Here is a 21,514-nt window from a genome sequence, read left to right as displayed (position 1 = left end):
CAAAATTGCTAGTGTTTACAAGGAAAAATGCAACTCCTTTTAACCCCTTTTAGACCAAACCTAACATCCTCACCTTTTTAATAAAGGGAGATTTGGCAAAACTTTATGAACAATCATCTCAAACTGCCACTTATTTTCTGAGGTGCTGGAAAAACTTTTACAGGCAACCTAAAAATTATGCTTATGACTCAGCTTTTGCTTCAAAATACACTGGGATGAACAGTGTTTACTCTAGTTGAAAACCATGGTCTTGAAAGGGTTTAAAAGAGTGACTAGTGAAAAGAATCTGAAAAGATTCTGTTGTACTTACTCCTCGGCCTCGGCCTCTGCCTGTTGATGGTCCTCCAAAAGCATCATAGTTTCTGCTTCCAAACGTACTTTCAGGATAAGCAGGCGTTCCTCTCCCCCGAGAGCCTACAGGAGCAGGCTTCATATGGGGTGAAGAAAAACTGCTGTAGGAAGAGTAATTCTCTCTTCCTCTGTCCTCCATAAACCCAGGCCTCAATTTTGAACGGGAGTAAGGTGCTTCCCAGCTAGACCCGCCCTGGTTTCTACCTCCGAAAGAGTCAAGGCTATTCCGGTAGGAGCTCTCAAATCGACCACCATAACTACCTCCGAAGCGGCTTTGTTCGGGTTCATTAAAACCATAGCCAGATCTGTACAGATCTCGCCCACCCAGAGAAGACCTGGAGTCGTAAGACTCATAAGGTCCAAACCTGGAAAAGTTGCACAATGAGGGAAAAAACAAAAGTAAGCTTACTAATGTTAGACAATTCAAAAGACAAATTATCAGATGACATTTATCAACTAAAATTCATTTATACCATACTGGTTTGCACAGTTCTACTTTTGTTCACGCTTGATTAGGGCTGGGCAGTTTAACATGAGACCAGATAGAAAGCTATCTGAGTCAGTTTTTTAATATGATTTGAGTTAAGTAAAGCTTAACTTAAAAATCTGCTTTTTAGCAGCTTTTCTATTTTATTAAAAATAAGATTTGTCTGTCATTATTTAAGCCCAGCCCTAGTCTTGGAAAAAGTCATTTGCTAAAATTCACAAACTTCCCAAACTTTCTTTGAATCCATCCCTAATATTGGAAAATACAAAATATATACAGTATTTTGGCTTTCAATAGAACACAAATTGAAGACTACACAGAGGTAGGCCACTTGTGACACAGAAGAGATCCTTTTGCACCCCCAATAATCTATATCACAAAACTGCTTCATTATGTCTGCAGTAGTCAAAATTTGGAGAATTATCTCTGGTTATAAAATTTGACAATCTGCCAAACTTTGGCTAAGGTCAATCAATAATCAATCCTCAGTCACTTTCACTTATAGACTAATAAATCTAACAAATCTAGAAGACTAAGCACATAAAATAGAACATAAAAGAACCACCAACATATACCCTCTGCATATGAATTTTCAAGGCAGATGAGGAAGAATATATTTTATAATGTCTTCAATTCTTTGAAAAATTATTTCCTGGCAGGAAATTATAAAACTACTCTAAAAAGGGGAGTACACAGTCTCCTCAAGGTTTTAATAGAGTCAACGGGAAAACAAATCATCTTCTCACAAATCCAAAGTATGGATTACAAAAGTTGCCTCATACCTTACAACACAGTTTTATAAAGGTCCACAATTACACATGAGATAAGCGATATACATCTACATAATTTATGCACATTATATTTACAATGTAACAGGGCAATAACTGATATGTTAAAACATTGAGATGTGTTACATTACTTCAATTATTTACAGCTCACTAAATAGAAAGTACTATTTACTTCTGAATCCTAGTAACCATACAAAAATGATTCCTCTTTCCAACTACATTTTTCAAGATCTATCGTATTAACAAAATTGTTGTAACTGTTCATTTTCTTGATTTTTCTCTACTATAAACCATAGTGGCACACTTGAAGCAGAAAGAAGGAAAGTAAGCATCATTCAATCCATCCTTAAGGAATCCGGATCCTTCAATTTATGCAGAAGGACAAATTTCAAATGTTTCCTAACTAGTTTTGCTTCTATTTAGTAGGAATCCTTGTATATCAAAAAAGCAGAGCCCCCCAACCCCTTTGCCTGAAATATGGTCAACCCTACAGCCTGTAGAAGTTCAACTAGGTTTAAGCTTTCCACAGTATCAACAGCAAATATAAAAATACATTCTAAACTCTAGTGCATTAAAATAAGCAAAAAGTAGAGTACTCATGGCTTTAATACAATGTTCCTATCTAGAACCCAAATGTTTTTGATGTAAGTAGTACCTGCCAATAAATAACCTAGACATGATTTAAAAAACATTTTTATTATTACAATATGCTCTTGCAACCTACTTTAAAACTAAAATTAAAAAAATAACTATCTTAAATGTTTCTTAGAGACAATGTGGCTAGCCTGGTTCGGTTAAACCTATTCTAGTCAAAGACTGCTTTGCTGCTTTATACAGCACCACACATTAGGAAAGATTTTTTTTTTAATCATTAAGAAAAAGCTTCACAAATATTTCCAATAACATTTTTATATCATTTGTTTGGGACATTCTGATTGATAATGAGTTAAAAGTAAAAGAAAGAAAAGAAATATTCACTGCTAAAGACATAAAATCTTACTCTCTTATATTGAAATGGTAAGTTATCTGAGGTTTTCCTAAAATAATGTCTGCCAGTGATTCTGAGATAATTTTTATAACCATTAGTTAACACCTTTAAACATTTAAGGTGATTATTCAACACCAAATAGTAAGTTCAAGTATCATAACATGCCAAAGGAATACTTAAATTAAAATATCCAGAATCTTATAGTCTTCTAATTATTCGGCCAAGTGATTAAGCAATTTACCTGCTACCCCCACCACCACCACTGTGATTGTCCATGCCATATGACTGGTTTAGGTAGGAGTCCATGGATCTTTGACCCCCATAGGATCCATGGCCATAGTCACGGTCCATCCCTATAAAGAGTTTAAAAAGAAAAAAATTAAGTGACTCTCACCTTTACTCGCACTCAAAAGAAGAATTTTTAGATAAATATCCTTGAATGCCAGACCTCCATAAGATCCAGGGCCATAATCCCGATCCATTCCTAAAAGAGAGTCATAACAAAAGGTCAGTAAAACACACCATTCTCTTCAGGAATCTTTGCATAAAACACCAGATATTCACATCAACCTTCTGAAATAATAAGTCACCATTAACATTTAAGCTAAAGTCACACGAGACATTGAAGGAAAAACCACACAGATGATAATCTGAAAAATCAGATTTGCTATAGAAACCTAATGTTTCAAAGAAAAACTTTAGCAACTAAAAAGTTCTATATTAGAATTATTTTCAATATAACTAATATTTATTTAACTAGGGTACTACTTACTATAAGGCCTGGTGTTAGATACTATAGAGTACATAATTAATGATAAATAATTACTATTCTCAAGGAAAATCAGCATTTAATAATGTCAAAAGGGAAAATTTTTGTTACAAGTATAGTTCACTGCATCTGTTCTCAAAATGTCTAAAAAACCAGAAGCAGCCACAATTTCAAGTAACTGAATTTTAATTACTTCATACAGTAATTGAAATAGTTATTTTTAAAAAGTAAAAATCACAGAGTGGGGCCAATCTGTGGTACTGTGTCTATAAATATGACTCAACAAATATTTAAATTCTCAAACACTTTGAATAAAGGGAATGAATGTGAATTCTAGCAATGCAAACACTAAAAAATTCTAATACAATAAGAGTCTTAAGTATATTTCAGCGCACTACAAGTCCACCTCTATCCTAAACTCTGACATGAAAAATAAATATAAAAGGTAATAAAATGAATTTACTATGATTATAAAAACAAAAAAAATTTTAAACCATTTAGAATATATTTCCTATAAAGTCCTTTAAAAGTCTTCATTATCACCCACCTCCAAATTTTATGCACTAATAAATACAATCGTATACACAAATTTATATTTTATATAAATTTATATACACAAATACCTTAATTTATATTTTTAAAAACATTAAATTTTAATTACGTTTAAATATTTCTGTGTCTAACAATAACAATAATGACAATAGCAACTTTACAAAACCACTGCAATGGTATCTTGCAACTTTAAACCTGGAAGTGACCTAAATGATCAAATTCAATCTTCTTGTTGTATATATTTGAGAACTAAAATCCAAAGAGATAAAATGATTTTCCCAAAGTCCCATTAGTATCTACCTCTTTATCTACATGTTGGTGCTTCTACATGAAATACTCTCCTCTACCACCCCAAATACCTACCGTGTTTCCCTGAAAATAAAACCTAGCTGGACAATCAGCTCTAATGCATCTTTTGGAACAAAAATTAATATAAGACCCGGTCTTATAGTAAAGTAAGACCGGGTCTTATATTACAAAAAAATAAGACCGGGTCTTATAGGAAAAAAGACGGGTCTTATATTAATTTTTGCTCCAAAAGACGCATTAGAGTTGATTGTCCGGATAGGTCTTATTTTGGGGGAAATACGGTACTTATTGAAATCTTCTAATCTTTTACAGTCCATTTCAAATACTAATCCTTTCAAGAACACTTTTTACGATATTGTCTCAGCTGATTATCATCTTTCTTCTGAATATCTATCGAAGTCTGTACCTCTTACCTGGTGCTTATGATACTCTCTGCCTTATAATCTGCTATGTGTGGCCCTATCTTAAATATACACTATTCTTGTGGTCAGGTCTGACTTATAGTAATTTTTTGTATACCCTTGAGCAGCAGTTCGCAAGGAATAGTCTGTTGACCACTGGAAGTTGCCAAGACTCTTTCACAGGGTCCACAAGGTCAAATTATTTTCATAAATAACACTAAAACATTATTAGCCTTCTGTAGTATTGACGTTTGCACTGAAGATACAAAAGCACTGGTGGGTAAAACTGCTGGTGTTATAGCACAAATCAAGGCAGTGGCAACCAGACTGTACTAGCAGTCATATTCAACACTGCACACTTGTAGTAAAAAATAGTAAAATAAAAATGCCACCTTCACTTAAGAATGTACTTGATGAAGCAGTAAAAATAATTAATTTTATTAAATCACGACCTTTGAGTACACTTTCTTTCAGACATTTGTGTAGTGAAATGGGAAGCATACAAAAAGCGATTTTGCTGCATATCAAAGTATAGTTCTCTCCAGGAAAAGCCATTGTGTAAGTGTTTGGTGTGTGAACTGAATTAGCCACTTTTTACAAGGAATACTATTTTTACTAGAAAGAAAGACTGGCATTAAAAAACTATGGCTTTCAGACTAGGGCATTTGGCAGACATTTTCTCACAAATGAACAAAGTAAAACTGTCACTTCAAGGAAAATAAGTGAAAGTATTTGTTGGCAATGATAAAATTCAAGCTTTCGTGCAAAAAATTAAAATTTTATAAAACTTGTATCTACAACCTTGAGTTTGACAGCTTCTCAATACTTAACGGTTTTTCTGATAAAATTGATAGCAGTATTAATGAATAATTTTTTAAATATTGTACAAAAAAGTTTGTCAGTATGCATTTGGAAAATCTGAATAACTCAGTAAACCAATATTTTCCCAATAACTAGTGCCTGATATTACAGAATCATACATGGTAAAACTATCCATTAAAAGCACAAGACATACCAATGGATTTCAATATGATAGAGTACAAAAAGTTTAACAATATACAAAATGTATTGACATATTTTACATTTTTTTTATACTAAGACATCAAATTGGGTGTGTAATTTACATTTACAGCACAATACAATTCAGCCTATCCACACTGCAATGGCTCACTAGTCACATATGGCTAATAGCTACCATATTAGACAACGTAATTCTAGACTAATGAAATAGTCAATTATGAGGTGTGATCAAACAATACGGTGAATGTTTAAATTTAAAAAATGTATTACAGTAGAAGATACATTGCCATTAATCCCCCTCAAAATATTCCCCCTCACTTCAAACACACTTATCCCAACGTTCTTGTCACTTTCTGAAGCAGTTCTGGACGTCCTCTTTCCCAAGTGTCTTTAGTTGCGCTGTCGTGGCTGCCTCAATGTCCTGAATCATTTTGACTTTGGGAAAGAGCCAGAAGTCGCATGGGTCAGATCCAGTGAATAAGGTGGATGAGGACACAGTGTAATGTTTTTATTTGACAGAAATTTCCATATACCAGAAGTGATGTGTGACTTGGAGCATTGTCATGATGGATGATTTACGGCACACTTTAAAACTCACCTTCTCTCAACCGTAGCTCACACCCAACTGACTGCACCGTACAAGCTGAAACTTGTCACACACTGTTCCTAAGGTTCGACACACCACTTCTCAAATTGAAGATCCCTGTCTTTCCACTGGATGGCACTGAGCAGCAGCAGTATTCACCGTATTTTGTGATCACAACCCAAAGGCTCTGTATTACACATCGCTCTGGTACAACAATTTCTGTCAAATAAAAACATTACGGTGTGTCCTCGTCTACCTTATTCACCAGATCTGGCACCATGAGACTTCTGGCTCTTCCCCAAAGGCAAAACGACCACGAAAGGTAAATCTTTTTAACTGATTCAGGACGTCGAGGCAGCCACAACAGCACAACTAAAGACACTCATGACACAGGACTTCCAGAACTGTTTCAGAAAGTGGCAAGAACTATGGGATAAATGTTCAAAGCAAGGGGGAATATTTTGAGAGGGATTAATGGCAATGTGTCTTTTACTGTAGTAACTTTTTTTATTTAAACATTCACTGTATATTTTTTATCACACCTCGTATTTTTCTTTAAAGTTAAGTATTCAGTAATTTATGTTCATATCGCTCATATAAAGGACAATTATAAGATTAAAATTAAGTTTTCAAAATAAAAATCTTTCCTCTAAGGCCTCAAGTTTAAAATAATCTGAGTTAGGTTCATAGGTTCCACCAGGTACACAAATCAAAAACACTTTAATTTAAAAAAAAAATCTTTTATTGTGTTATTTCTGCTAGTTTCCATTTTGAGTTAACAGAGGCGGCCTTTAGAGACCAAATCCTTTAATTTTTTGATTCTGCTTTTTTATTTCATAAGGAGTTATAAATTACTAATATTTATTGAATACTCACTTTATACCAGGTACAGTGGAGTACTCAAAAATTAACAGAGCTACCCTTACATAGCAATGATTTGGTTTATTGTTCATAATACTGTTACTACTCAGTTAATTAAAAAGAAAGAGAGGCAATGTCTTTATATTGTATATAATCAGTGTGACTGTAGGGGTAAAGAGTCTGTAAGATAATTGTTTTTATATAAAAATATTCTTCCAGGTTATCAAATGAATTTAAAAATAACTTTAAAAATAAAACTAAGAATATCACATTATGTCTTTAATATTAATATTAAATGAGAAACCAATTGACTCAAAAATAAATCTGACCTAATATTTAAATCAAATCTGTTCACTTCGATCACTCTGTCTTATAAAATATAAACTCAAAAAATGTTCAAATTCATTTACAATTAAATCACAAAGAAGTAGCTGTAAAGTAGCAGGAAAAAAACAACTGACTTATGATGAAAATAACTAATAAGTTGTGTGATACTAAGTCTTGAATGAGACTACCTGTCACCACCTCCATACTACTAGCATCCTGGAGCAGGCCACCAGCATCTCTCACCCAGATTATTGCAACAGCCACCTAAGTGGCTTTTCTGCTTCCACTTTTGCCCCCCTAGTGTTTATTCTGAGGAAAACAGACAGAATAATTATGTTAAAATGTCAGTTGTTCAAAACATGTTCAATGTTCAGTACTTTCCAATGTTTTCCCATCTTATTCCAAATAAAGCCAAATCCTTAAAATAATCTATAAGGCCCTATACCAGTGGTTCTTAACCAGGAGCAATTTTGCCCCCTAGGGTACATTTGGCAGCATCTAAGAACATTTCTGGTCGTCACAACTGAAGGGCAGGTGCTACTCCCATCTAGCACATAGAGGCTAAGGATGCTACTAATTATATCCTATAAGGCACAAGACATCGCCCCACAACAAAGAATTATCTAGTCCAAAATGTCAATAATGCCAAAGTTGAGAAACCCTGTCCTATATGATCTGCCCCATCACCTCTTAACTTCATCCACTATCCCCCGTTTACTCCACTGACTCCAGCTCTACTAGGCCTCTTGTTGTTTCTAGAATACAACAGGCATACATCATTTTTGCACTTGCTGCTCCCTCTGCCTGGAATGTTCTTCCCCTGTATCTGCACTGCTCACTCCCTCTCTTTCATGTCTTCACTTTCTATTGCTTCATAGATATAAGCAAATTGTCTTTGATCTTCAATGCCTTCTGGCTACACCTCACCACTCTAACCTTGTCTTAAGGCTGCCAGTCAAAAATCATCTGCTTTAGTCAAGCCAGTCTTCTTAAGTCTCTCTGAAGGACAATTCATTCAGCCCTACCTTTGTTCCTGCTTCCTCTCTATCTGAAATGTTCTCTCTGCTTTTACTGTGTGTCTGCTGATACAAGAGATATGTACTATGAAGCAAAGAGGAAACATGGAGACACTGGAAATACAACTTTCTTCCAAGAAATGCTTTGGAGGAAATCTGTATCATGTTTTCCAATGCCTTCTACTTCATTTAAGTCACTGGAAAATATAATGTTCATGATTAATTGTATTGCTGGCTTCACTTGATAACTACACAACTTTTATTTCCTTAAGTCTATAGCATTGTTCCTCTAGATAATCTCATGACTTGCATCCTCACCTCCCTTAAATCTATACTCAAATGTCACCTTCTCAGCGAGTCTTTCACTAGCTACTCTCTTTAAAATTCTCTCTCTCTCTCTCACCCCCACCCCACACACACACGTCACTGTCCCCTGCATTATTTTTCTCCCTAGCAACTACCACCTTATATACAATATATGTTCCTTCTTTACCTTGTTTATTGTCTATTTCACCCCACTAGACTGTAAGCTCCACAAGGGCAGGAATATCTGTCCATTTTGTCACTGCTATGTTGCCAGCTCCTAGAACAATATCTGATACAAAGCAGTCACTCAAAAAAAATTTGTTGAATGAAGTTAAATTACATTCCTGAAATTAAGTTCCTCATTTATAAAATGTAGACAACCCAGACCTCAAAGTGTTGTCAAGCAGTGGGCTTTAACCAAAGGTGCATTCCAAAACCATTCAGAGGATTTTCTCATAACATACACCGTCAGGGACCACTTGCCTTACAATTAAGATTCAAGAGGACTAGAGCATGACCTGAACAGATATACTCTGAAAGAGCTCCCCAGGAATTCTAACAATCACCTTCAGAAGAGAACCACTGTTGGAGCTCAAGTTAAAAGAAAAAATAAAAATCCTAGCATTAGTGATAGAAATTTCTGAAGTTCTTTTTGCAATACTGTACATTAAGAAAACAAATTTCTGGCCCATATGATTCTGCATTTTGGAGTCCTGTATTTAGACATCAAATCCAACTCTCTAGTAAATCCTACTAGAGATCATGGCCTTCTACCCTTCCAAATCTCTGCCTGGTAAAAGCACTAGTCCTCTAGTTTAAGATCCTGGATTTATTTTTATTCCTCTCTCTCAATTTTCTACTCACTACTAGTCAGCCTGCAAGCTCTGCTAATTTGCTCTAGAAATGTCTTAATATTTTTAAAATCACTACTGTCATCTCCCAAGTTAAGGGTCTTAAAATCCTTATACCTACATTTATGAAATGGCTTTCTATATAATTTTTCAGTTTTCTATCTAACCTACATGTGGATGCCAATTAAACTTTCTTTTGTAATTTTATTATGTCACTCTCCAGCTCAAAAATATATTCTTCAGTATTCAATATATACTGACTACTTCCTATATGTTGAGCCTTTTGTAGCCCACATCAAACTCAAAGTTTCTCTAAATTCTTAGAGCTGATAAATAGAAATTAACTGGATGGTAATTATTCCCATAAAATGGTATAGTCTTCTTTATTCAGCTGTACATTTGCTTCAGTTTTATTTTGTGAATATATTATATTCTGTACAACAACTGAATTTTGCATTTCTCTGGCAATCAGAATTTTAATTCTACTCCCCGGAGGCCTTCATATAATTCTTTTTTAACCTCTTTAAATTGTTCCATGTTCTTTTTTTGTGTTATCATCCTGTCTGGCAGAGCCTTAAGTTTAATAGCTATCAAAATGATATCCAACTGTATTCTGCATATCTCTCAAGATTTTATCTAGCTTTGTAGTCACAACTCTAATGTCATGCTTATGTTAATAAATAATCAGGCTTCTTGTGTGCTCCTCTAGGCAGCTCTTTATATACTAACACATTGAACAAACGACCTCAACAAGGTCAATGCATTACAACAGAAGCAATACAGAACCAAGCCAATAATCCACTTAATCTACATTACTCAATACCAAAGCTTCTAATTCAACAAAAAATATCTCATCCAGTTTCTTGTAACTCATCACTCAGAATGCAGTCAGGGCCTTTTGGAATAAATTAAAGAAATCATAATTCAAATAAAACAAAGAGTCAAGCTAATATGAATAGCCATAACTTTGTCTGATCCCAAATTCCCTAATTCAAATACTATATATTGTATGAAAACATTACTCCCAAGAAGTGATACATCAAGAGACAAAACAACGAGTGAAACAAGGCAGAACTGGCTCTTTACGTTGGTACTTTATGTGTATGAAGAAAAATAATGAAATGCATTCCTTTCATACATTTAAGCGCAAATGAAAACGGATACTCACCATTAAAACCCTGATAAGTATTCCGGCAAGCAGAGTGTGTATAATCTATGAAGACATATTTAACAGAAAAGAATTAGTGCAACACCAGCAAAAATCAGAAATTATATACCCATCTATTTAAAACAAATACAATTTTTTAAATGTCATTAACTCAATTATCTGCAAAAATAGGGTATAAATAATTACAAATATTTCATATGGGAAAACATATATCTCTTCTTCCTTACTCTCTACCCAAATGGCAGGTTTATCATCAAAATTATGGTAATGTAAAAATCAGTTTATAACACGTGACACATAAAAACAGCCAAAAGAGAGGATCCAGTAGTGATTTATACAAAGTAACAAAAGGGAAGACAGATTAAATCATGTATCAAATAATACAAATGCAAGGACATCTGAGAATTCATTCCATGTAATATAATTTTTTCAGCCAATATTTCTTTTACCACTTAATTTGCTCTCTAAAGATTTCAGAATTTTATGAGAGAAATACATATATGTATGTGTGTGTGTGTGTGTGTGTGTGTGTGTGTGTGTGTTATACCTATCCAGGATGAGGCAGCATAACTGAAAACCATATTGGCAATTTCCCTGTCAAAGCTAACTTAGCAATTGTTAAATCCTTTAGTTAATTTTACTAATAAATAGTGAAAGGAATTTAATAGAATGGTCATTTGGATACCACAGAATCCAGCTACACTACACAAGATTAGATTCAGATATACTGTTAGTAAATTCCATCCCCCAAATATAGTGATGGGGTGAGGAGCGGGCATGAGAGGGAGTATTTTACCATTGACATTGTTTAGAATTTTATCACTGACACTCTTTAGAATTGTAGGTACATGGTGATAATAAAAAGCAAATATACAAAGTTTTATCACTGTTTTTTAATTCTATACGGAAAACGGACTCCCTTATGGGGGGAGGGGACCACTCTCATTGTTCCCCAACCCCCACCTTGTTAGCTTCTGCTGTACTTTGGGTGTTGGTACTGTCATCAAACTTTGAAATAAAAACGCAGTATTTTTCAATTTAACTCCCAACTCTGGCACTTCAAACATTCATAGTTTAAAAGTATCTATATCAAAATAAGTCAAAGTTCAACTGAAACAACCAGAGTGTGCTACTGTTGTTAATAGCTGACCTTCCTATTTCAAAGTAACTTAAAAGTATCCACAAAAGCGTCATTCCAGCCTACTTTCATATACTTAAATTTGGCAGCTTTAACTTTGTAGCATGAAATCAAATCAAAGACCAAAAGATCATTTAGTATCACTCACATGCTGAGACCACATCACATTCAATGTTAAAATTTTTTGGTTGGGTTCGAGGCTTACAACTAACTAGTGCACTGTTTTTATTTAGAAATGCCTGGTTACTCAGGATTAAATCCAGTGTCATCATTCAAGCCCCCTTTCACGTTTCCCTAAATGCTGTCATTATACACTCATTTGATCTTGACACCAATTTCAATCAAAGTTGGGCAAGATTTGAAGACAAGGTAAAGACCAAATTTACTTTACTTTGTGAGCGTGTGAAATGGTTTAAAGAACTGGTATGAGAGACGACTGAAAGACACTGGTTGCTAAAATATAATGTGTTTAATCAGTAAATCCAACCCAAGCAGCTGTGGACAGGTCTGAATTTGAAGGGCATGGGATATTGTGCCAGAATTCTGACTAACTTTAGTCCCATCCATACACAAGCCAGAGAAAAACGGTTTGATTCAGAGGTATTTCAAATTAGGGGTTAACGAACAGGTCATTGTGGTGGGTAAATATCCCAGTTTGCTAACCAGAAATGTCTTACTTTCCATTCTGTATAGATATCTACCTATCCTTATCACTTGGAGACGCCCTTTAAACTCATCTTAACTAAGTCACTAAGAACTATTATATCACTGTTAACAAGCCTCTGAAAATTGTGCCTGAGGTTGAGGATTTACAAAACGGATGATCTGGGTCGCTGCCCGGTGGGGCGAACGCGAGCCGAGGTGGAGGAGGCCCCACTCGCCCCTTTGCCCGAGACCGGGAAGTTGGAGGCGTCGGGGTAGTTTTCACGCACCGGGGCCGGGGCGAGTTCGGAGCCCGAGTCCGGAGGCCGTCGCGCTCTGGGCGCGTCCTTCCCCCCACCCCCGAGGCCGGCACGGAACTCCCAGGTCCCCGGAGACAGCGGGCGCCGGGCGGGCGGGATCGCGGCGCGCGGGTTCCCAAAGAGGCCGACTCCCGGCACTGGGCCCGCGGCGGGCGGGCGGGCAGGCGGCTGCTGGGCCCACAGAACAAAGCCCACACGGCCATCTTGAGACGGTAAACAGACCCCCAGCGCAGGCCACCCCGCCTCCCGCCCACTGCGGCAACCAGCCAGGGGCAGCGCTTACCGTCCTCGAAGTCCATGGCGGAGGCCTCCGCGGCGCTGGGCTGAGATGTGGCCGGCAGCGAGCGTCCGCGAACCGCGTTTCCACACGACCAATACGCACCACCGAGAGCGGCGCTTACCGGCCGGGGAGCCGCAGGTCACAGCGAGATTGGGGGGTGGGGCCGGCCGGAGCTGCCAGCCGCCGTAGCGCAGCCTGCGATTGGCTGACGCGGACGAGAGGGCGGACCCTCGAGTGGGGGCGGGAAGCAGGTCTGCTGTCACGGCTCCCAGGTGCCTACCGTCTTGAAGCCGCGATGGGGAAGGAAGGTAAAAGAAGGAGCGCCAAAACCTGATTGGAGTTGCAGGAGAGCGAGCTAGGTGTTCTGGAAGAGCAGGCTGCAGCCCGCCATGTTTGATCCTGGCAAGAGCGAAGGGATCTGGATGAAATACCTCACTCCTGCCCAGACTAATAAACCACGTGCCGACCTTCAGCTTTTTATTGGCTAATCAGAAAATGTTAAAATACTCGGAGTTTCTGGCGTGGAGACACAGAAGTCCGTGAAGTTTTATAGAACTCTGAGCAGAGGAGAACAGGTTGATAAAATAGGAAACAATTATGGGAATCATTCGAGAGAGACTATTACAAGTTCTGAATTTTAAGGTGCAAAATAAAAGTGTAAAAGTTCACAAACAGGGAAGATTTGTGGCCGTAACCAGAACTTGAAGGAAGACCACATGCAAACACACACATATTGGCATGGTATAATTGCCACTGGAAATAGTGTCAGGGACAGTAGGCAAAGTTACCCACAGGGCAATATGGAAAAAACAAACAAACAGCTATTTGGACATTCTGACCCTGGAGCAGCCTGAACTCCAAGTTAAAAAATTTTTTTCTTTTTTTCTTCATAAAGTAAATGGTGTCAACAATGAATTGATCACAGGATAGGAAACCATAAATCAAATCATTTGCTCTTCTGCAGGGTTTAGAGTTCAACCAGTTGCTGGAACCCAGTTCCAAGAAGGCAGCCTCTGGAAATACCACTGGAGAAAAACTCACGGATATGTACTGTAACCTCAAATCTGGGCAGGGCATTGTTTCCTCCTGATCACTTTCCTCCTGCACCCTGATTGACTCACTGAGTTCTCCATCCTTTTCTTGTTTTCTTTTTTTCTCCTATACCTGTTTTCTTTCTTTTTTTTTAATTTTTTTTTCAGTTACAGTTGACATTCAGTATTATTTTATATTAGTTTCAGATGTGCAGCACAGTGGTTATATAATTTATGCAGTGATCCCCGTTAGTCTAGTTGTCACTCTACATAGTTGCTGCAACATTGTTGACTATATTCTCTATGCTGTACTTTATATCTCGGTGACTATTTTGTAACTACCTATTTGTACTTCTTAATCCCTTCACCTTTTCCACCCAGTTCCCCAGCCTCCCTCCTCTCTGGCAACCATCAGTTTGTTCTCTGTATGTATGAGTCTATTTCTGTCTTGTTTTCTGTTCACCTGAGCTGAACGTGTTGAAAACTGAACTCATAATTCCCCTCCTCAAACCTGCTCATCCTCCTTTTCTCTTTCATCATGAGTAATCACCCACTAATCCCAGCTAGAGGCCTGCAACTCGTCTAGTCAGGACTCAGCTGTCCTCTACCCTCCCACCACCAATCCATATTAAAGTCTTTCATCTGTTTATTACCTCCTAAAATGTCTTAAACTTGCCCCTTTTTCTGCATCCCCACTGCCACTACCTGAGTAAGACTCATTTCTTTCCAGAACTATTACCATAGCAGCCTGATTAATTTCTCTGCCGTTTGACTTTAACGTTCTCAGGCTCCTCGGGGCCATAGTGATGGAAATGCAAATCTGAACATGTCATCATGTGTCTCTATCATGGATTACATCGAAGCAAAGCTCCTTAACTAGAGCACACCCAGCAGAATCTGGGCATTGCACTGCCTGATCAGCCCTCTCCGTACATTTCTCCCTCATCCTCACTCCCATATTCTCCCTTTTGATCAGCAATTTAAGCTACTTGCATTTTCCAAATCACTCCTATGCTTTTTCATGCCACTGAACTTTTGCTTATGTTGTTCCCTCTGCTTGGACCACTATCTGTCTAACCCTACACATCCTCAAAACACAACCCAGGATTTACTTCCTCTAAGAAATGTTCTCAGATCCCATCCCTGCCCCCTAGGCCAGTATTTCTCAAGTATTAATGTGCATATGATTCAGCTAGGAATCTCATTAAAACACAGCTTCACAGTCAGGCTGGGTTGGAGCCAGAGAGTCTGCATTTGTCACAAGTTTCCAGGAGAGGCTGCTGGTGGTGGTTGAACCATACTTGGAGTAGCAAGGCCCTAGGGTCTATTAAAAGCCCTTCCTCTGAGTTCCCTGGACTAACCGCTATTATATTAGGTGGTGCAAAAGTAATTGCGGTTTAAAAGGTTAAAAATAATTGCAAGAACCGCAATTACTTTTGCACCAACCTAACGACATTCTCTCCACCGTACTACATACTTGCTCGGCTTTGTGTCTCTCCACACTAAACGCTCTTTGAGGTTCGAATCAAGTCTTCTTTTTATCCTAAGTGCCAAGTGCATATGTTTTCAAGGAAAACTCAGCTCTTCCTGACATCTTTAATGTTTTTTTTTTCATATTATTTTCTGCCCTCTCCCCTAATTTACCTCTGGCAAAGGAATGAATTTGTAACCTGAAGTCTTTCAGTCTTGGCATGACTGGAAGGAAATAAACATTGGGTCACTGTATTTGTGTGTCATGTACGTACGTACACACACACACACACACACACACACACACACCCCTTTCTTCCCTAAAAGAGAGAGCTGCCAGACAAAGAGCTTCTAACTCCAGAAGAAACCTGGCCTTGGCACAAATGCACGGAGAGCCAAAATACACAGGTCACTTTTCCTCTTCCTTCCTGTTTCCCAAAAAGAAAGTGTTTTTTACAGAGGCAGGCGGCCATTCGCCAGAGACACCTCATAATACCTACAAGTTAATCAAGCTGTCCCCTAATTCATTTATTAAACAGATACTGATTGAGTGCCCACTATGTGCCAAACATAATTTTCTTAATTCACTGTTATCTCTTTCCTACCCACCTCCTCCCCCAGAGTCTAGCCAGGTGACCCAGCCTGTTCCCAGTTTGTTTTACCATGAGAAGCCAATGTTTTGTATAAATTCTTATGCCATTTCGTATTCCATATATTTCATAATAGGTAGCAGGTTAGTAAATGCAAGACCAACAAAGTCCTTTGGAAAAAAGAAGAGAATAGGGCTTTTGAAGTGCACAGGTCAAAAGGATGTGTGGGCTAAGGCCAAGAGAAGACTTCAGGGAGAAGGAAGAAATGAGAGGTGACACCTAGGACCTGACCCTGGGGGCGTTGTCAGAGAAGTCCCCCCATCCCATTCCCTAGAACCTGAGAAGACTCCCTGAGTGGACTCCCTGAGGACCCAGAAACCTTTGTTCCTCCTCTCCTAACCCTCCACCTACGTACCTTCTGCTCCAACCACACAGAACCATCTGCTGTTCCACACACAAGCCATGTATTTTGACATTTCTATGCCTTTACTCATCCTTGTTCTCTCTGCTTCTATTGTTTCACCTCCTCCTCTGCCATTCTTAAAGGTTTATTACCAATGTTACCTCTTTTTTAACCTCCCCCTAAGCTTAGTCAGAATCCTGTTTCCTTCATGTTACCCTAATAGCAATCATCACACTTGGATTCTTGTTATAATTAGTGAATGAGTTAGATCTTTGTCAAGCTTCTTGTTCATACTCCTTGGGTGTGGAGACCCTTCTTTGTACCCCTTTATATGGCCTGCATGTAGCACATTGTCACTATATATTAAGGGGGAAGAGCATTAATCAAATTGCCAATGAAGAAAAGATGTAATCAGACTGAAATATTGGTGCCCAGAGCTTCATCTGCACAAAACCACAGCCTCCTACAATTATTCTGGAGAGACGTGGTAAGTGGGGTTACAAAGGTGAGTTCTAATTTCCCAATGCTTTCCTGATTTGCTCCAAATAATTCTTCCTCCTCATGTTCCTTAGGGAATTCATAAATACTACTTAGAGAGGGAACTCAAGCACTAAGAATTACTATTTTATAGCAAAGCAGCCAAACTTAACATAAACAAAGTAATTCCTACTGAGGGCTCTGAGGACTTATCGTGAGAGTTGGTTACAGAGCCAGGACAATGGAAACCTGCTGAAAACAGCTGATGTGACAGCGCTGACAGATGTGTTCTACATATGGGAAACTGTCTCTCCCTGATTTTAAGATACAACTTCAAAAGGATGCAGGTGTCTCTAAAAGCTAAAAGGAATAGCAATTAAAATAATAATGAACCTTTATTAAGCCCCACATATTAATAAATGTTCCAAAGCTCTTTACACGTATTAACTTACTTTTCCTGCCCAATAAACCTATTATGTAGTACTGCCATCCACCCCCCACACACACACTTTAATGATAAGGAAACTGAGACCCAGAGAGGTAAAGTTACTTGCCCAAAGTCACACAGCTGAAGAAAAAGTAGAGTCAAGATTCAAACCCAGGCAGCTTGGCTCCAGAGCCCAAGCTTGTATTTCTATCATTCTAAAGTGCCTACTGTGCTCTACTGAGCAGCTAGCTACCATGGTTCCCCCGAAAATAAGAGCCAACCAGAAAATAAGCCCTAACATGATTTTTCAGGATGACATCCCCTGAACATAAGACCTAATGCATCTCTTGGAGCACAACTTAATATATGACCCAGTCTTATTTTCAGGGAAACCTGGTATTGTGGGCCAGGAATTTTGACAGATACTTTATATACCTCACTTCCAACCCTGACAAAAAAGGTAGGTTCTATGCTTTTCCAAATGAGGAAAACTAAAGAGGAAGTTAAGTTACTCATCCAAGACCCCACAATTAGTAATTGCTGGATCCGTATGCATGATAAATATTATATAATTATGCTTGTTTTTTGGTGTATGGAACCAACCTTGTAAAGCCAATATTATCATCAGGCTCTCAGGTTAAAAGAAAACTGACTTAGCTAATCTATAGATCATCTTGCATAATTGTGTATAATGTAGTCGAAGAGACTACCTACCAAAAGAAGTGGTCAGGAATGCTTTATAGATTACCCACTTTGTCCTGTGCTTTAGGCCTTCCTGAAATTAGAGAAATTCGATTAGTTTTATATGCATTTCCTCCCCAAAAAAGCAAGGTAAAATTCCAATGCAAAGGTGCTTTCAAATGTAATAGTTACCTTCCTCCCTTGGGTACATATTAAATAAAGCAGTATACATTTCTAGAAAATTAAATTTATTCCTTTATAGAGGTTCAATTAAACCTCTGAATTACTGCCACTAATTTTATCTTATTAATGTGTTATAGCTCATCATAAATTTTAATTTACTAAGTAAATTGAGAGCAAGCTGTCTGTGACATCTGTCAGGCCCATTGACTGCCAGAATCAATTTGGTGGATCTGTCCTGCTGGGAAGGTGTCTCCTTTCTTCCTGGCTCTGCCGGTGTGTTTCTCCCAAAGCTGCACGCTTCATTGAAGAAGGTGATTTTCCTAGATAAAGGAGGACAAGGATCTACAAGAAATCGAATTCTTCTGCTGGAATATCAAGGCTTGTTTAGTAGGTTACCCCACCTAGCTGTGCCTCTCGGTGGAGATTTCATCTCTGGGTCTCCAGCTCCCTGGCATCATAGCTGGTGCACGGTAGCTTCTTTAAAATGTTTGTTGAATGAATAAAAAGGAAACAGACTGAGTCCTCTCCTGTCTTTAGATAGCTTCAATTCTACATGAGGGCAACACATATAAATAAAAATACAGACATACAATATTCAAACATAACATACAATCTAGAGACCTTACCCACCACATACGTGTAGTTTACAAACAGAAAAAGGCACAGTCGTAGGATAGCCAGTAGAGGGCACCACACACCAAATATAGATAGTTGCCTACAGACATTGACCGTGTATTCTAGCTCCTGCTGGTTTGAGTGTTCTAAATGAACACCGCGTAGAGAGTATTCCTGTGGGCGTGTACTCTGCAGATACCTGCAATTTCTATTTTCAGTTGTGAGCATAAATTTTCCTGTTTGCCTCATTTCACTAGATTTCATTTTGAGAGATGACTTTCAAAGGATGAAACAATAGAAAATGCTTACTATAATGGTGAATTTGAAAAACAAGATACAAAATTGTGTATGGAATCTGATAACAGCTATATCAATATTTTTTTAAAGAGACAAAGCATAAAAATAAAATAGAAAAATTCCAAAACATGAACAGTGATTCTATTTGTGATGACATTTTATATACACATAGGCATGCATATTTCCTCTTCTATATTCTCCAAATTTCTTGAGTACTTTTATAATATATATATATATATATATATATATATATATATATATATATATAATGATACAAAATAAGGTGCAATATTTATTAACAGTGAGTGTTTATAAAAAGTTCTCTTTAAGCCAAATATTATATTTCATTTTCTTTGTAGGACGGAGCCTCTATTGGCTATTTAAGCCAGGGGTTCTCAAGCCTGGCTCTACTTTAGAATCATCTAGAATCATCGAGGGCACTTTTAATAAGTGGCAACACTCAGGCTTCACTTTGGGGATTCTGACTTAATGATGAACCTAAAATTGTTACCAATGTTTAACTATTTTCAAGATACTTACAAAATATGCTGTTGGAATAAATTCTCTTCTGTTTCAGTAAATTGTACTACTTGAGGAGATGTGGAGTCTAGGAAAAAAACTTTAGAGATTGAATGACCACACATTAATCGATCAATTCATGTGCGGGAAATGATGTAACAACCACACCCTGAATCAGGGCTGGTCCACATACATGTACATCTTACAGGCCTAACCGTTGGCTTGGTTCCAATACTCCCTCTAACTATCCTGCAGCCCTTGGGAGATAATTAGCTAATGACAGTAAAGGGCTTTTAAACTAAAACATGTTGTATAAATGCTAAACAGGAAACACAGAGGATTTCCACTGACTGCCAAACTTTTCAACCAGACACAGTTGATGCATCTGTCAGCCAATTTCTCTTTTGCAAATGGAATCTTCCTAATATTCATTTCAAGGAAACCAAAAGAGTTCTTTTTTTACTAGATGCTTTTCCTATAAACCAAAGACCTAAGAAGATTACCCGTTTACTCTATCAGAAGTGAGGTTACTACCTCAACAAAACACCACATGGTAGTGTGGTTTGTGTTAATGAAGTTTGGGAAGTTGGCTGGTTTGCTTGGGTCACTGATGGCAGGTGCTACACCAAGTGGGTCATAGTAGATGGTTCAATGTGAGTCTGGCACCACCCTACACATCATCTTCGTTTTAAAGCAAATGATTTGTGCACATGTTAATAAATCAAATAGTATAAAAGAACTTCCAATGAAAAACATCAACCTTTCCCCTTCTTTTCGCTCAGTTCTAGTTCCCTGTGCAGAGGAAAACTCTGGTTTCATCTGGGGTGAAGCCATTTGGTGTTGACTTCCCCTGCACTCTATATCTCTCTTCTGGGATCACCAACTGTAATCAGTATCAATTCATTCCACACTATGAAAATGAGCATGCATCTCATACTATCCTTCTCTTCCCAATGTTTAAAAGCAAGAATAGTTTTTCATTTCTTCTATTGGAACTAAACTATTATATTTTTAAATGAGGACTCAAATTGCTATTTCTTTTTAAGAGATTATCTGTGGATTTCCTACTCTATAAAATGAAGGTGTTGGCCCTTCTTTACATTCCTCCACTTTTCCTGTCCTTTTCATTTTTTGTCAGCAACATTTTACCATTATCAAAATTGCAACCACCAATAAGAATGCTGACTTTATACTCCCTTCCAAATAGTAAAGTATGAAAAGGCAGGGGGAGAAGAAGTGGGGGGAACTTTACCCTAAAGAAAACTGGCAAAACATTGCCTCAGTCAGGTTATCAAGTTCAACTAGAATGTTAAGTCGTGTTGATAGCATGTAACCTTGAGGTGATGTGACAAAAATGGTACTTTACCTTTGTGGTCTTCTCTATAAAATCTATAACCCCAGTGTAATCATAAGAAAAACATTACAGAAATCCCAAATGAGAGATATTCTACAAAATACCCCACCAGTACTCCTCAAACCTGTCAAAGTCATCCAAAACAAAGAAAACCTGAGAAACTGTTCCAGTCAAGAGGAACCTAAGGAGACAGGATGAATAAATGTAATGTGGCATCCTGAATGAGATCTTGGAATAGAAGAAGACATTAGGTATAAACTAAAGAAATCTGCACAAAGCATGGACTTCAGTTAATGATAACGTATCA

At 37.6% G+C, this 21,514-nt stretch overlaps 1 protein-coding gene across 4 annotated transcripts in view; it reads right to left on the bottom strand.

Moving 5' to 3' along the window:
* The window catches only part of ZNF326 (zinc finger protein 326), a 41,920-nt gene extending 28,349 nt beyond the window's left edge, over window positions 1-13,571 (bottom strand). Inside the window, exons 1-5 of one of the 4 annotated variants that reach the window (XM_019753232.2) lie at window positions 13,164-13,571; window positions 10,781-10,825; window positions 3,063-3,098; window positions 2,856-2,967; window positions 311-716 (exon numbers count right to left, since the gene is read on the bottom strand). In XM_019753232.2, coding sequence (XP_019608791.2) covers window positions 311-716; window positions 2,856-2,967; window positions 3,063-3,098; window positions 10,781-10,825; window positions 13,164-13,179 — 615 coding nt within the window. In that variant the 5' untranslated portion in view covers window positions 13,180-13,571. Of the gene's footprint in view, window positions 1-310; window positions 717-2,855; window positions 2,968-3,008; window positions 3,099-10,780; window positions 10,826-13,163 lie in introns of those variants that run through there. The other 3 variants (XM_074335116.1, XM_074335118.1, XM_074335119.1) reach the window with 3 other exon arrangements.
* Window positions 13,572-21,514: the final 7,943 nt, after the last annotated feature.

This window comes from Rhinolophus sinicus, linkage group LG06 (assembly GCF_036562045.2).
Source record: "Rhinolophus sinicus isolate RSC01 linkage group LG06, ASM3656204v1, whole genome shotgun sequence".
NCBI lineage: Eukaryota > Metazoa > Chordata > Mammalia > Chiroptera > Rhinolophidae > Rhinolophus > Rhinolophus sinicus.
This window is presented reverse-complemented; position numbering and strand designations above follow the sequence as displayed.